Genomic DNA, 15,563 nt, shown 5'->3' with positions numbered 1-15,563 from the left:
AATCTCATAAAGCCTACAGATGCCTTCTCAGAAAAATGCGTTTAAATGTGTAAAGCAAAATACATAACACTATAAAGGAATCGATTATGTTGAAATAGAATTATTTTAAATGTCATAAATTTTCTGATCCCATTTTAGATAACTTCCTGGGACATGAAGAAAAATAATGAACTTTCCATGATCACATAGCCAAAATGAATCCAAAAAAGCAACTGAACCCAGGTCTTGAGATTTCAGTCAGCCTCTATTCTTCACTACACTGATGATGCTCTTGGCAATTATAAAAGATTTAATTTTAATAAAACTCTTTGAATTTTTAGAATCCAATCCATCAAACATTATCAAATGCCTACTATGTGCACTGTCAAATTTTGTTATATCAAAATCTCTTTAGTAAGATCTTTTTTCTGAACAATATAGCGATACTTTGACCTTTTAGAGCATTGACTCTCTAGCGCCCCAAGTGAGTTTTCACTATCTAAATAGAAACTGAATATCATCTTTAATACTGCCATTATTTTAAAGGTAGAAGAGGAATTAACTAAAAAGCGTTCCTATTGGTATGTGCAGAGCTTCATGAACCGGCAGCCTCCTAGCAAAGTAATGATTACATAATATTCACAACAAAGGAGAGACCTGGGGCAGTCAACCCACTTTAACACTTACAACAGGATTTTTCATTTACAGATTCAGGGTCAAAGCTGTTTTCATAGTTGCATAGACTTGCATCTGGTTGGTGTGTCCATTCACAGGTATTCAGTGTTTCTTGACATGGTGAGTTTTCACCTGGTAAAAGATTAGCAAAAAGTAAAATGTGATTACTATATGCAAAGGCTCAGCTTTTATTTTTCTTTAAGAAAAAAAAAAGGTTATCAAATCACCAGTCTCTCAAAACTGCTTAATGTCTATTTCCTTAAGCAAATATCTTAGCCAGGTCAAGAAAAGGAATTAAACATAGAGATTCTCAGAGTCTACACTGTGAGGAAATGAAATCAGATGGAACAATGAAAGGAGTGCTGGAATGGAGTCAGAGGACCCAGATTCAAACCCTAGCCCAACTTCTATAAGACTTTAGGCAAAATTATTTAGCATCTTCAATTACATAATAAAGGGACTGGACTAAATAATCTCTAAAATTGCTTCTAGGGCTGGATCTATAATGCTATGACCACTGGTCTCTGATATCCACATTTACTCTGGCTCAGGTTGATTATAATAAGTATCTAAGAACAGTTTCACAAATGGGCTATACTAAATATCTATACTTGTCCAAAGAGAAAGGATGCTCATAGTTTTCTTTTTTGCTTTCTCTCCTTAATGATATATGATTACTGGATTAAACTTCTAAAATTAACCTTAAGTGCAGTAGCTAGGTATCTCAGTGGATAGAAAGCCAGGCCTAAAGACAAGAGGTTTTAAGTTCAAATCTGACCTCTGACACTTCCTAGTTTGTGACTCTAAGCAAATCACTTAACCCCAATTGCCTAGTTTTTCAGAGTTTTTGAAACTTTCTGCTCTTCTGTCTTAGAATCAATATTCAACACCAACTGTAAGACAAGAATAGGTATTTTTAAATAAGATTAACTCTAATAGACGATAGAATTTAGATCTAGAAAGAGCCTTGGAGTTCATTTGGACCAGTTTCCTCATTTTATAGATCACAAGACCATAAAATAATCAATCTTGAGCTGCAAGAGATATCAGAGGTAATGGAGTCCAATATCTACAATTTACAGATGAGGAAACTAAGTCCCATAGCGGCTAAGCAACTTCTCAGAGTCAAAGATGATAAATGACAGAGCTAGGATTCAAACAGAAGACCCTGGGGCTAAAATAGATGTCAAAAGGGGCTCAAAGTCTTGCAAAACATCACAAGGATGGTGAGAGGCACACTGACTCTGGATGCAAACAAGGGATTTATGATTCTAAATCTAACGTTCTTGGCACCATTTTACTCCTCTTCTCCATGAGGCTGTGACTTCTTATTTCAACATTCATCCTTCATATAAAGTATCTTTTTTTCCCTTTAATACAAGTTTAACAACTTGATCATCTCCTAATATTTTCTAACAAAGAACATGTTTTTTAATACTAGCTTTCCCCAGGAAAAGGAAAAAGCATTTTCAACAATACCAAAGAAATCACCATGGTCCAATGCACTCCAGGGTTTCTTTAGTCCCATCGTACCCAAGATTGTTTCCTTCCTCTGTGATCTAACTTTACTGCATCATGAAATCATAATGCTGAGTGGTTTTTTGATGTTTTCTCATTATCACTTCTATCTGTCTATTTCCTCTCTATAGTTCCTGTTCTACCCTGTCCAGCAACTTAAGGTCTACTAAGTCACTCTGGAACAAGAAGATGAGTTGTGGAAGGTTCTCAGAGCTTCCACTAACAAAACTCAGAGACCAGGAAATGCAATAGTGCTAGTAACAAAAGCAGCCCCAGTAGATGCATTTCTTTATTTAACCAGGATCTCTTTGGGGTGGGGGACTTATGGGCTCAATTACTTGGTGGTTTGAAGAGAGGTACTAGCTCTGGAATAGAAGCAAGAACCCATCATATGAAAGTTAGCTGTACAGTATTCTAAAGATAAATGGAACCTAATACAGCCCGAGAATTTTAAGGGTAACTCCAGTCATCTATGGCTGAATAGAGAAGATCTATTTATCTGTTCATTTGTTTGTGATAAAAGTAAAATAATTGGTTATGAAAATGAATTATGAATGCATACATAATCTGGTTTCTCCTAATGGGAATTTGCAGACTATGGATATGCAAATCCTTTGGAATGTAGGATCCACTAGAAATAAAATAGCATATGCAGTTGAGGAAGGGTTGGCAATAAATGATCCCAAAATTGTACAATAACAATTACCATGAAACAATTAAACCCATAATTTCCGTAGCTTCATATAATAGCAACAAATCTGCTGTCCCCTAGAGCTACATAATTAAGCATTGGCCATAGTTCAATTGAATAGTGCACTTTATCTCTCTAATTTGTCAATGCTCATACAAGTCAAAAGATGGAAATTACTGTAAATAAAAATAGTGAAGTAGTTAAGCACAAATTGGGTGGAATTAAAAATGGAAGTTGTGTTAATTGGCATGAGGTAAATAGGAAGGAATCTTTAGCATTGATGAGTTGCTGGTACAGTATAGTCACACAAATAGAAGGGACCTCCTTCCATAAAACAAAGACTGTAGGTTCATGTGTGAATGTTAAGCACCTATAATATTTTAGGAGTGCTCTTTCCCTTGAAAGGATGAATAAATAAATCAATAAAATCTCTGCAAAGAGCTCACATTCTAAAGAAGACAAAGCTATTTCCTTTCCTTACTCCTTAAAAAGATATAGAATAGCCTCAAAGAGATTCCAGTATCACAAAATGCTGTGAACATCTGGCCATACTTCTGACTGCGTTCCTTTCTCAATTTGCACCAAGAAAAGGCTGTGGAAAATTCCTTTGCAGTTTCTAAAAATCCTCCATTTGGGAGCCATGACCAGCCAGAGGCAATGCCAACATCTCAAAGATTTTATGGCAGCAGTTCCTGGAGCGTGGCCACATTGAGAATCTTATCTTACACAGACAGGTAATATGAACCTGGCTAAAAGAGCAGATATGATGTCAGCCCAAGCCCCAAATCTCAAAACCATAAGTTATAATAACCTGATACGAGAGCATTTAGGAGCCCATTCTATTACTGCCACCACTGCCATCATCATGATCATATTTCCATGGCATTTTCTCCTGTGTTTTGCTCCTTCTATCATGACCAGCCTCTCACTAATTGCCAATCACTCTCTGTCTACTGGCTCTGTAGCCTACAAATGTACCTTTATATTCTTCTTCCTTTAAAAAAAACTCCCTTTATCTGATTATACCCACTAGCTGTCTTCCCATATCTCTTCTCTTTTTATGGCTAAATTCCTTGAGAGAGCCTTCCATAATTTCTGCTGCCACTTTCTCTTCTTTCACTTAATTATAAACCCCATGAAATCTGCCTTCCAATCTCATCATTCAAAAGCAACTTTTGAATAAGGTTATCTATTACTTCTTAATTACCAATTTTTATGCCTTTCTCTGGTCATATTAACTTCTCAGCATCCTTTGACAGTATTGATTGGTTTCTTCCTTTGGATACTATCTATTCTTTAGGTTTTTAGTCCACTATTCATTCTAGGTTCTCCTCCTACCAACCTGATCATTCCTTTTAAATCACCTTTGCTGGATCTTTATCCAGGTCACAACCACTAACTATTTTTGTCTCCCAAAGATCTGTGTGGAGTCCTCTTTTCTTCTCACTCTATAGTATTTCATTTGGTTTTTTTTTTTTTCATCAGGAACCATGAGAGCTGCATATCTATGTAGATGATTTCAAATCTATAAATCCACCTTGGGCTTTCTCCTAAGTTCTCATTTCTCATAGCTAACTGCCTCTTGGATATCTCAAATGCAAAATGTCCAAAATTCCATTCATTACCTTCCTCATTCCACTCAAATTCTTCTAGTCTTCTCAACTTTCCAATTATATTTAGACTATGTACCTCCTCCCAGTCACCCAGCCTTACAACTTTGGTGTCGTCTTGGACTCCTCTCATAAATATACTCTGCATATCTAATTATCCAAGTCTTGTCATTTTTAATTTAATATCTCTTACATATATGCCCTTTTCTCTATTTACATAGCTACCACCTCAGTGAGAGTTCCATCACCTCATCACATCATCTCAAATCCACTCTAAGAGCCTTCTGGTTGATCTAATCTTTTTTTTTTTTTTAATTTTTTTTTTAGACCCTTAACTTCGGTGTATTGTCTCATAGGTGAAAGAGTGGTAAGGGTGGGCAATGGGGGTCAAGTGACTTGCCCAGGGTCACACAGCTGGGAAGTGGCTGAGGCCGGGTTTGAACCTAGGACCTCCTGTCTCTAGGCCTGACTCTCACTCCACTGAGCTACCCAGCTGCCCCCTTGATCTAATCTTAAATCAACACTTTAATCCAGCTGCCAGAGTGATCTTCCTATGGCATTGGTCTGGCCAAGTCACATACTCCCCTTTTTAATAAACTCTAATAACTCCCTATTATCTGTAGGATCAAATGCAAAAATCCTCTTGGTCATTCTGCTTTCCCAGTTTTCTCAAACTTTTCTCTTCTATATAGGCCATGATCCAGTTATGCAAGTCTTCTCACTATTCCTGATCTCTCTTCTCGGTGCCTTTTTAAAGTTTATTTCTCACAACTAGAATGTTCTCCTCCTGGCTTCTCTGACTTCCTTCAAACTCAGCTGGATTCCTGTCTTCTACAAGAAGTTCTCACCACAGCTAGAGCTTTTCCTATGAAATTATATTTCATTTATATTGTATCAATTTGGTTTATTCATAGTTATTTGCATTTTGTCTCCCTAGTTAGAATGAGCTCCTTAGGGACAAGGTTCAGTTGTTGCCTTTCTCTATCACTCTTAACTCCTAAAATTTATTATATATTTAATAAATACTCTTTAACTAGGAGATAGTATTTTACTTACAAATTTTTTTACTATATTATATCATCAATTATACCAACCAAGAAATTATTTCTTTATTAAGGGGAGTATTTTCAAGATCAGTCAATTAAAAATATTTATAAGAGCCTGATACGTGCCAGGCATGGTACTAAATGCTAAATATATGAATACAAAGGAGAAAACAATTCATACATGGAAAGACCTGTGTGAAATTATGAAGTGCAAAATGAGAAGAACTGGGAGAATATCATAACAAAAGAGATATTGTTTGAAGAATAATTTGTAGTGCAGCGAGGCAGCACAGTGAATAGAATGTCAGATCTAGAATCAGGAGGACCTAGGTTCAAATCTGGCCTCAGACATTTCCTAGCCATATAACCCTAAGGAAGTCACTTAATCCAAATTTTCTAGTCCTTGCCACTTTTCTGTTTTAGAATTGATACTAAGACAGAAGGTATGGTTTAAAGAAAAAAATAGAATAACTTTAGCTTATATATGTCCACCTTCAGAGAAAGAACGGATACAAAGAAACAAGCAAGATGTCTGTTTTTTAATGCTTCCCTTCTGTCTTAGAATCAGTACCGAGTATTTGTTCCAAGGCAAAAGAGTCTCAAAGGTTAGGCAATGGGGGTTAAATGACTTGCTCAGGGTGACAGAGTTATGAAGTATCTGAGGTCAAATTTGAACCCAATACTCCCATCTCTAGGCTTGTTTCTATACCCACTATCACCTCACTGATCCAAATAATAGTTAGATTTATATTTTTTTAATTATTTTTGTCAAATGATACCTGCTCTAGTACAGGGAGAGATGGTAAGGAAGGAGATAACTTTAAGATAACAAACTAATTAAATTTTTAAAAAAATTCATAATCTCAAGATGTTATAGTCTAAAGATAATAGCTATGGATTGAAATAAAATATTTGATGCCCAGAAAAACCCATAGTCATCAACATAGTAAGTAATAAAGGCCAGGATTTGAACCTAAGTTCTGGGGGCTCACCATCTAGCATCCTTTCCATTATACTATGCTCAGTCAGATGTGGCGCCATCTAGCAGGATTCCAGGTGTTGCTAGATGATATTTAGATCATCTTTAGGAAGCTTTGTCATTGGGGACCAAACAGTCCTCTAAAAACAAAGAGTAGCTCTGACAAACTGGTCAAAGCCATGGATGATTCTAATCATGGATCACAAGAGTGTGATCATTAGGGCATATAAGATCGATATGAGTGATTGTCTTTTGTTATAAAAGCACAACTGAAACAAAGTCTTATTTGTCCCTCAAGGTTGATATTGATCTTGTTTTAGTAGTTACTGCTTTATAGTCCTCTTTATATTTGCTACAAAGTAAAGTTAGAGAATATACTTCTCTACCGATTAAAAAAAATCCTGATTCCTAGATTTCAGAAATTGCTTTTTTCTGTGACATATCAGAGGTCTGCTGTAGTAAGGTCAAATCAGTATACACAAGAGAGTCAATTCTTAAATTTTCAGCTTGCACATGGGGAAATCAGAATGCCATAAAACAGGGCTTGATTTATTGTTTTGGTCATTGACTAAACAATAAAGTGGTGGAAAAAATGTGAATAATGCTGGTTAAATTTAAATGAGGTTCAAACTTTTTTTCAGAGAGCTGGTGGTTAAACATTCACCAGCATGCTAATTAATAGTATGATCTGAACACATAAAAGAAGACTGCATGACCTCTTATCACGTGACCTTGTAGCCTGAATTTAGCTCTGCTTCCAGAGCTTCAAGACTACCAGAAACCATTTAGTAGACCATCCCAAAAACCACTGTCCTAATTAAAGTCCATTACCTAATTTTAGTCAAAAATATTAATAAGTAAAAAGAAGATTAAAACAAATGGAATATTATATTAATGTTTGTTTTTCTAAAGGAAATAGAAAAAATAATTATCTATTGGTAAAATTGTCAGGATTTTTTCAAATGAAAAAGAAAACTGTATCCCTTTACACAGGAACATAGATTTTGAGATGGGAGGGACCATAGAGAATACTGAGTCCTAGCCTTTAATTTTACAGATAAGAAAACTGAGTTTCGGAGAAGTTAAGTGACTTGCACAAGAGAATCACATAGGCAGTATCTGAACAAGGTCTTCCAGACCCCAAGACCAACACTCTATTCACTACTTCATGCTGCCTTCCCTGATGAAAGAGGAATAAAAGACCGAATCCTGTAGAATTTAAACATGTATTCCTTTACAAATGCAAACTCCATATTCTATTGTCAGAATACATATTTTATTTGGGTTTATGCTTTTAATTTGGGGACTTATATTTCTTGCATGTTTGGGTGCCAAATTTCCATTCTTAGAGGCAATAAAGCATGAAATTCCCACAATTTGAACTTGTGTCTACAACTTTGAAAAGTTTTCTTTTTCCATTTAGCTGTCTGTTGATAATCCTAGCACAGTGCATGCCAGGTAGTAGCCACTCAATTAACTTTTGTTGATAGATTTAATTACTCATCCCCATGGCTCTGATTTTGGGAAATTACTTGATATGCACTTATTTAAATTATTTGGAACAGACCTGAGAAACTGTTTACTTTTCAAATAAAAATATAAAAAATATTGATACCCAAATATTTCACAGCTTAAATCTTCAGATGCTCATTCATCATTATTATTTAATTCAATAAATATTGATTATACTTGATAAACTTATTTCTTATACTGTTATTTATTACTAAATATTTTTAACTTTAAAAAGGAACAAGAGGCAGCATGTCATAAGACGGGGAGGGAGAGAGGGAAGAAAAGAGAGGAGAAAGAAAGGGAGAAAGAGAAAGGAAAGGAGAGAAGGGAAGAGAGAAAAATGGAGAGAGGGAAAGAGGGAGAGATGAAAAGAATGGGGGAGGAGAAGAAAGGAAAAGGGGAGGGGAGGGGAGGAGAAGAAAGAGACAGAAAGAAAGAGACGGGTTGGGGTGGGGGTCTGGCCTTCAAATGAGGAATGCCTGGATTCAAGTATTACTTCTAACATATAGTAACTAGGTGAGTATAGACAAGTTACCAACTTGTCAACTCTCGGTATCCCTAAGCCACTCTTAAGCCAAGGATTCTTAACCTGGTCTATGAATATTTTATTGTTATATTTTGGTAACTATATTTCAATATGATTAGCTTTTTGGTAATCCTACATACTTTATTTCATGGATTTAAAAAAATTATTCCTAAGCCTGGATCCATAGGCTTCACTAGGCTACCAAAGGGGTCTATGACATAAGAAAAGGCTAAGAACCCCTATTAAATGAAAATATTGACTAGTTGTCAATCACCATCAAAGGAAGGCATTTCCACAATGTGATTTCCCTAATTGATTGTTTCATGGGAGAGTCTGTAGTTCTATTACTATATTTTATTAAATTTAGATATATAATGAACAACATTCTAATTTACTTACTAATTTCCATTAAATGGCAGGGAGACCAAAGCTGCTGGTTAGAATGCCTGCACAAGTCTGTCCCAGTTTCATTCTATCCTCCAGTCAAATGGCAAAGTAATCTTCTAAAATCACAGGACTTACCACATCACCCATCACCCACCCCTAACCCACATGCTCAGAGAACTGTAGTGGTTCCCACCATTGCCCAAATCAAATATAAATACACCCTTCATAGTCTTCTCCCTCCTTTACCTTTCAAATGGTCTTATTCCTTATACCATCCAGCCACACACCCTACAGTCTAGTGGCACTGGCCTCTTTTCTGTTCCTCAGACAAGACACCCCATTTCTTGACTGAGCATTTTCTCTGGCTTTTCCCCAGGCATGAAATTATCTCCCTCCCTGTCTCTACCTCCGAGCTTCCCTGACTTCCTTCAAGGCCTGCCTACCTTATCTTCTACAATGAGCCTTTCCTGATCTTCCTTAAATCAAAGGCACCCCCTCTGATTATCTCCAATTTATCCTGTATATACCTTTTCAGAATGCATAAGTATGTGCATGTTGTCTTCCCCTTAGACTGCGAGCTCCCTTAGATCAGGTCTTTTATCTTTTGTTGGATCCCCCCATTAAGAATGGTACCTGGTATGTAACAGGGACTCAATAAGTGTTTATCAACTGAAGTGTAACTTTTCTATCTGAAGTTTTAAAAAAGTGGATTGTGCTCAATCTCCAAAGAGAGCATTTTTAATTAACGTCTACTAACAAACGTTTAAGTGTGAAAAGCGATCTTTCCACGGCTAAATAGATGGATGGAGACAATAAGACAAGTAGAGCTCATTTTGAAGACACCACCAGGTTTTCGCTACTACAAAGCCACAGCACGACTCTGATTAATTTTACTCAGCTAATAGCACATTGCATGACTTCAGGGAAGAACAGATTTTCACGTTCATCTTCAATGAGGAAAAAAAAAAAGCCTAAACCAAGTAGAACACATTTAATTTTTTTTAATTAGAACTCAGATTCCGGGGCTCTTGAAACCTGCCTTTGCATTAATGATACAATAAAAGAATTAATCATCCCCAATCCCTACATTTGAAGGAATAAATATCCTATGCCTTAAAATGTTTGCAAGTAATACTCTACTGCATGTGTTTATACTCAAACGAAAAATCACATTAAGGAAAATAGTTTGTAGTGTATCCACCCCCAGCTAGTGAAAGATTTAAGTTTACTAAACAAAAGCTTCCTTTTAAAGCAGTGCCCAAACAATGCATTCTGATGAGCCAACTTCAGGGCTTCTTTTGAAGCTTAAAACTAAAACATATCACAGGCTCTCCAGAGCTAGAAGTCACCTCACATGCCATCTGGTCAAAGCTGCAAGCGAACAAGAATGCCCTTTCTGCAGACAGCCTACCCAGCAAGTGGCCATCCAGACTTTGCTTGAAGATTCTTCTCTGAGAGGCAGCCCACCAGCTCCTAAGGCAATCCATTCTCCTTAGGGGAGAGCTCTAATGGTTAGGAATTTTTACTTTACAAGCAGCTCAGATTTCTCACTTTACAACTTCTATCCATTGCTTCTGGTTTTGTCGTCTGGGGATGAACAAAACAAGTTTCTTCAATGTGAAAGCCCTTCAAATGCTTGGAAAGAGGTACTCTGTCTGCGGGTGCCCTGGCTTCTTTTCTACAGGCTAAAACTTTGTTTCACTATTTCAGAGCATCTATGTGGCCTTGATCAGGATTTGTCAATCAATCAGTGTCGATATATAATCAATGGGAAATAAGGCAAAGAGCTGTACAAGGAATAAAAGATTCTCAGGAAAAGCATCGATACACAAAGGGAAGCCGTTTTTATGCCTCCATTTTTCATGGACCTAAGAAGATGTCGACAAAAATACAATCAAGTCAATCTTTTGATTTTTAATGGAAAGGGGAAAATAACAGAAGGAAAGTTTAAAAGGAAGACCAGACAAGGACACTTGAAATTTGATCATTATATATGCATAATTAGAAAAACAAACTATATATGAAACCTAGAATTGGGTGCAAAATCTTTGATTTTTCTCTTATTTTGTATAGAAGAAGACAGCTGTGGTTCAACGGTTAGACCACTGGGGCTTGCAGTCAAGAAGAACTGAGCTCAAATTTAGCATGAGACACTTCCTAGTTGCATGACCTTGGGCAAGTCATTAAACCTCTGTATGCTTAGAAGGTAGCTAAGTGGTTTCATGGATAGAGTGCTGTGCAGGAAGTCAGGGAAACCTGAGTTCAAATCTGGTCTCAGCCACATCTTACCTTAGGCAAGTCATTTAACCTCTGTCTTATGAATGCATCCATTGTATCCACTGAAGAAGAAAATGCAAAACCTCTCCAGTATCCTGGCCAAGAAAATTCTATGGACCTTGGGATCAGGAAGGATGGGACACAATGGAATGACTAAGCAACAACTATGTATCTGCCAATCTCCATTCTATATATGTTTTGATGCATAACAAAAAATAATTAAAAAGAAATATAGTCGAGTCATTAATTAGAACATCTTCAACTTTGCCTAAAAAAATGATCTTTCTGATTTGGAGGAGGAAGGAAACTAGTGAGTATATCTTCTTTCTCCATTCTCAACTCTAATCACTCTAGACATAGTCTCTTCAGAAGACTATAATAATAAGCATTTTGCTTCTGGGCATGTCATGTGTACCCAGAGGTAGATTTAAGTAAAATAAAGATATGATATTAGCTATTAATATTTGAGTTTTAGAGAGGCAACAGGGGGTAAAGAGAGGAAAGATCACTAAACTTAGGATCAGGGACCTTATTTTATGCACTGGTTGTGTCACTTGTGCCCTGAGTAACTTCATCTGACTGGTGAAAATGACAGGTAGTAGAGGGTCTATAGAAATGGGAACATTAATAAAATTAAACAGAGCAAGAAGAAGAGAACCAGGAAAACAATCTAAGTAGTAATAATAACCCTATAAATGCAAACAATTTTGAAAGATTTAGGAATTCTGGCAAATGAAATGACCAACCACCATTCCATAGTATTTCTGATGAAGCAGGCTAGCAAATTCATGAAAAGGAGCTAATGAGCTCAAAATGCAAAATGAGATACACATTTTGAGAGATGGCTAATGTGAGACTTTCTTTTTGCTTGAAAATCATTGTTTGTTGTGAAAGTCTGGTTTTTCTTTTCTTTTTTTTTTCAAATTGGGGACTAAGGGGATAAGCAGGTAGAGAGATGACTGCAGGTAGAGAGAGGATTTCTGCTTATCCTTCTACCAAAAAAAAAAAAAAATAGAAAAGAATAGAAGAAAGGCTATAAAGAAATCACTGATAAGGACAACTTTGAATGTTACATGCTTAATTTATTATATGCTTAAAAAGAAAAACAAGCCTTCCATAACAGAGATTCATAGTTTAATATAAAACCCCTTCCTTTTCCATAGTATATATGGAAATGCTCAATTTATTTTTAAGTTTACAATAAAAAGGGGAAAACTCATTGAGACAAGAATAATTAATTATTCAATTAAAACGTTAGGAATTTATTTGAATAGCATTATAGAAAAACAATAATAAGGAAAATCATTTAGAAAAATATCCGATATGGTATAGTATATAATGATAGAATTACATCAATGACTGAAATACAGTATTTTAAAATCATTTTTAAAATGGGAAAAGGGAATAATGTATTTATTTCATTTATTGAAAGGAAAAAGTTTTATATCTATCAAATAAATTGAAGAAATTATTGAAGAAAATGAATAAATTATGATATAGAAAATTTAAATAATGTTTGATGAATGTTATTTACCAAATAAAAGGAAGATAAGTAGATTAGAAAATATCTGCATCAAATTTGATAAAACATGGAATCAAATTATAAGGAATTAATAAAAATTATGAACAACCATTCCTTAACGGAGAAATGTTCAAAGAATACAAACAACATTAAAAGAAGGAATACAAATGCCCTCATGTACTCTTATATACAAATAGAAATAACTACTTACTGGCTTTTCTCCCTGCATGACCTTAGTAAGTCACTAAACTTTTTAAGGAACTTATTAAGTTCCTTCATTTAGAAAATGAGGAGCATGGATCTGGAAGTCCTCTTTAGCTCAAAAACTAATAAAAACTCTAATTATCAGATAAATAATAATTAAAGTCTGTTAAATTTGAGAAAACAGCTGAAAAGAACTTTAATCATTGATAGATCTTCAAGGAATCATATACTCTGTTGCATTGTTAAAGAAACTAAATTGGTGCAAACCCATTGTAAAGCAATTGAGCTATATAAAATAAGTAATAAAAAGCTTATCCCTATCCTTTGACCCAGCAATTCCTCCCAAAGAATTATACTTTATGGGTGTAATCATAAGGAAATAAAGGTACCACCAGCAAAATGTATCCATAACAGCTTAATTTTCAATGGCAAACAAAAAGGAAAAAAGTAAACATTCTCATTGTCATCCTCATTATCCTGACCTCCTTTCTGCTCTGCTCTCCTCAAATGCTGCTTGGCCAACTAGTAGCAATCAAGTTTCTGTCTCTTTAAAATCTTGTTCATTTTCAATCTGTACTTTTACAACGAATTTTTGTCTTCATATAAATATAAATTAATTTTTATTGCATTCTGATCAAATGTTTGCTCAGAAAAAAATGGCAAAAACTTCATAGGTACCCAAACTAAAATGCCTAGGAAGAAATGCAAAATCAAGAAATAGTTAATATTTCTCTTTTAAATTTCATACTATTTTTATTCAAGAGACATCAATTTCTATCATTTTGTTGAGCATGAAATTCTCTTTCACCTTTCTATTTATATTTATGAGAATGTGAATTTATTATGAAAAAATGCAAAAACTATTGACAGGGGCAGCTAGTAGCACAGTGGAGAGAATACCAGACTGAGAGACAGGAGTCCTGAATTCAAATTTGGCATGAGACACTTCCTGGCTGTGTGGCCCTAGGCAAGTCACTTAATCTCAAATGCCAATCGCTTACCATTCTTCTGTCTCAGAACCAATAGTCAGTATTGATTCTAAAACAGAAGGTAAGGATTTTTTTAAAAAGTATTCATATTTCCCAAATATGTCTTGTTAGTCATGTTTCCTAGTTGATAGCATACTTTTATCCTCTACTGTGGCTGCCCATAACATGACTGTGACATTGTCTTTAAAGTAAATTTTATAATTTAGATGTAAAATATTCCCTGCATTTTTCTAGGGCAATCCAGTAAATGTAGAAATTCCTCCAAGTTCAATTTTCAAAAACCTGGATCTCATTTAACCCAAACTTATTCACTAGCACCTTCAAATAATAATTATCAGTGGGGAAAAAAGTCAAAACTGACTGTTTATTGTAGTGAGTATTATATCATCCTATGCTCTTGGATAAGAGGGCTAATCAAAGAAAAGATGGATTCTGGGACCTCACAAAGTCATTATCCTGCACATTTATTGACAGAGATACACAGAAAGCAGAAAGCCAGCTCCAGACTTAACCACAAAGGAGCGATATAAACATGGTGTTGTGATAAAGAAAAAGAGACAGGTGATACCTAGCATGGAAGCAAATGTGTTTTGCATATTTTGCAATTTTGAAAGGCATAGCTGATAAGAAGGAAATTATAAAGGACAGAGAGGAAGATGGTTTAAAGTAGACTTTAGCAACTGAGAGAGAAGATAAAACTTGAGTGATTAAATGGAAAAAAGGGAACAACTCTGTGACAATGAGGTGAAAAACAGAATTGTACCTAAGGAGATAACTGATCACATGTTCAGCCTCCCTTTGTGTTAATGGAATGATTTTACTATGTTATTACAAAACTTAACACAACTGATCACCTAGGTTCCTTTTTGTTCTTTACTCATCCTGAATTATTAACTCTGTTAAGGCAAACATTTGTTGAGAATGCAATAAAAATCCTCCTATGTTTACATGAAGACAAAATTCATTTTAAAAAGTAAAGATCCAAGTTTGGGGGATAAAAGTTCATTATTTGGTAAAAATTATTTGGAAAACTTGAAATCAGTTTTGTGAAAACCAGATTTAGACCAATATTTTATACCATTTACCAAGATAAGATCAAAATAGATATATTACCTAGGCATAAAGGGAGATATTATAAGCAAATTAGAAGAACGGGAAACATATTACCTATCAGATATATGGATAGCAGGAGAATTTATGAATAAACAAGACACAGCATTGTGAGATGCAAAATGGATAATTTTGAATGCCTTAAATTTAAAAAGTTTTGTACAAATAAAACTAGTATAGCTAAAATGAGAAGGAAAGCAGTAGATTGGGTGGGGGTGTAGAATTATAGATAGTTTCCCAGATAAAGGAGGAAAATATCTGGAATTATGTCAAAAGAGTTATAAAAATGTATATACCATTTGACCCAGCAATACCACTATTAGGTTTATTTCTTAAGGTGATCAGGAAAATGGAAAAAACTCTATGATCTAAAGCATGTATAGTAGCTCTCTTTGTGGTGACAAAGCCTGGAAACTGAAAGGATGCCCATCAATTAGGGAAAAGCTAAACAAGTTGTGGGATATAAATGTGATGGAAAACTACAGTGCTGTAAGCAATAAGCAGATTAATTTTTTTAAAAAATCATGGAAAGACCTAC

At 35.1% G+C, this 15,563-nt stretch overlaps 1 protein-coding gene across 1 annotated transcript in view; it reads right to left on the bottom strand.

Moving 5' to 3' along the window:
* MALRD1 (MAM and LDL receptor class A domain containing 1) overlaps positions 1 to 15,563 on the bottom strand; it is an 892,965-nt gene that overhangs the window by 827,653 nt on the left and 49,749 nt on the right. The window contains 1 exon segment of the mRNA XM_044678926.1: positions 667 to 786. Coding sequence (XP_044534861.1) covers positions 667 to 786 — 120 coding nt within the window.

This window comes from Gracilinanus agilis, chromosome 5 (assembly GCF_016433145.1).
Source record: "Gracilinanus agilis isolate LMUSP501 chromosome 5, AgileGrace, whole genome shotgun sequence".
NCBI classification, from domain to species: domain Eukaryota; kingdom Metazoa; phylum Chordata; class Mammalia; order Didelphimorphia; family Didelphidae; genus Gracilinanus; species Gracilinanus agilis.
This window is presented reverse-complemented; position numbering and strand designations above follow the sequence as displayed.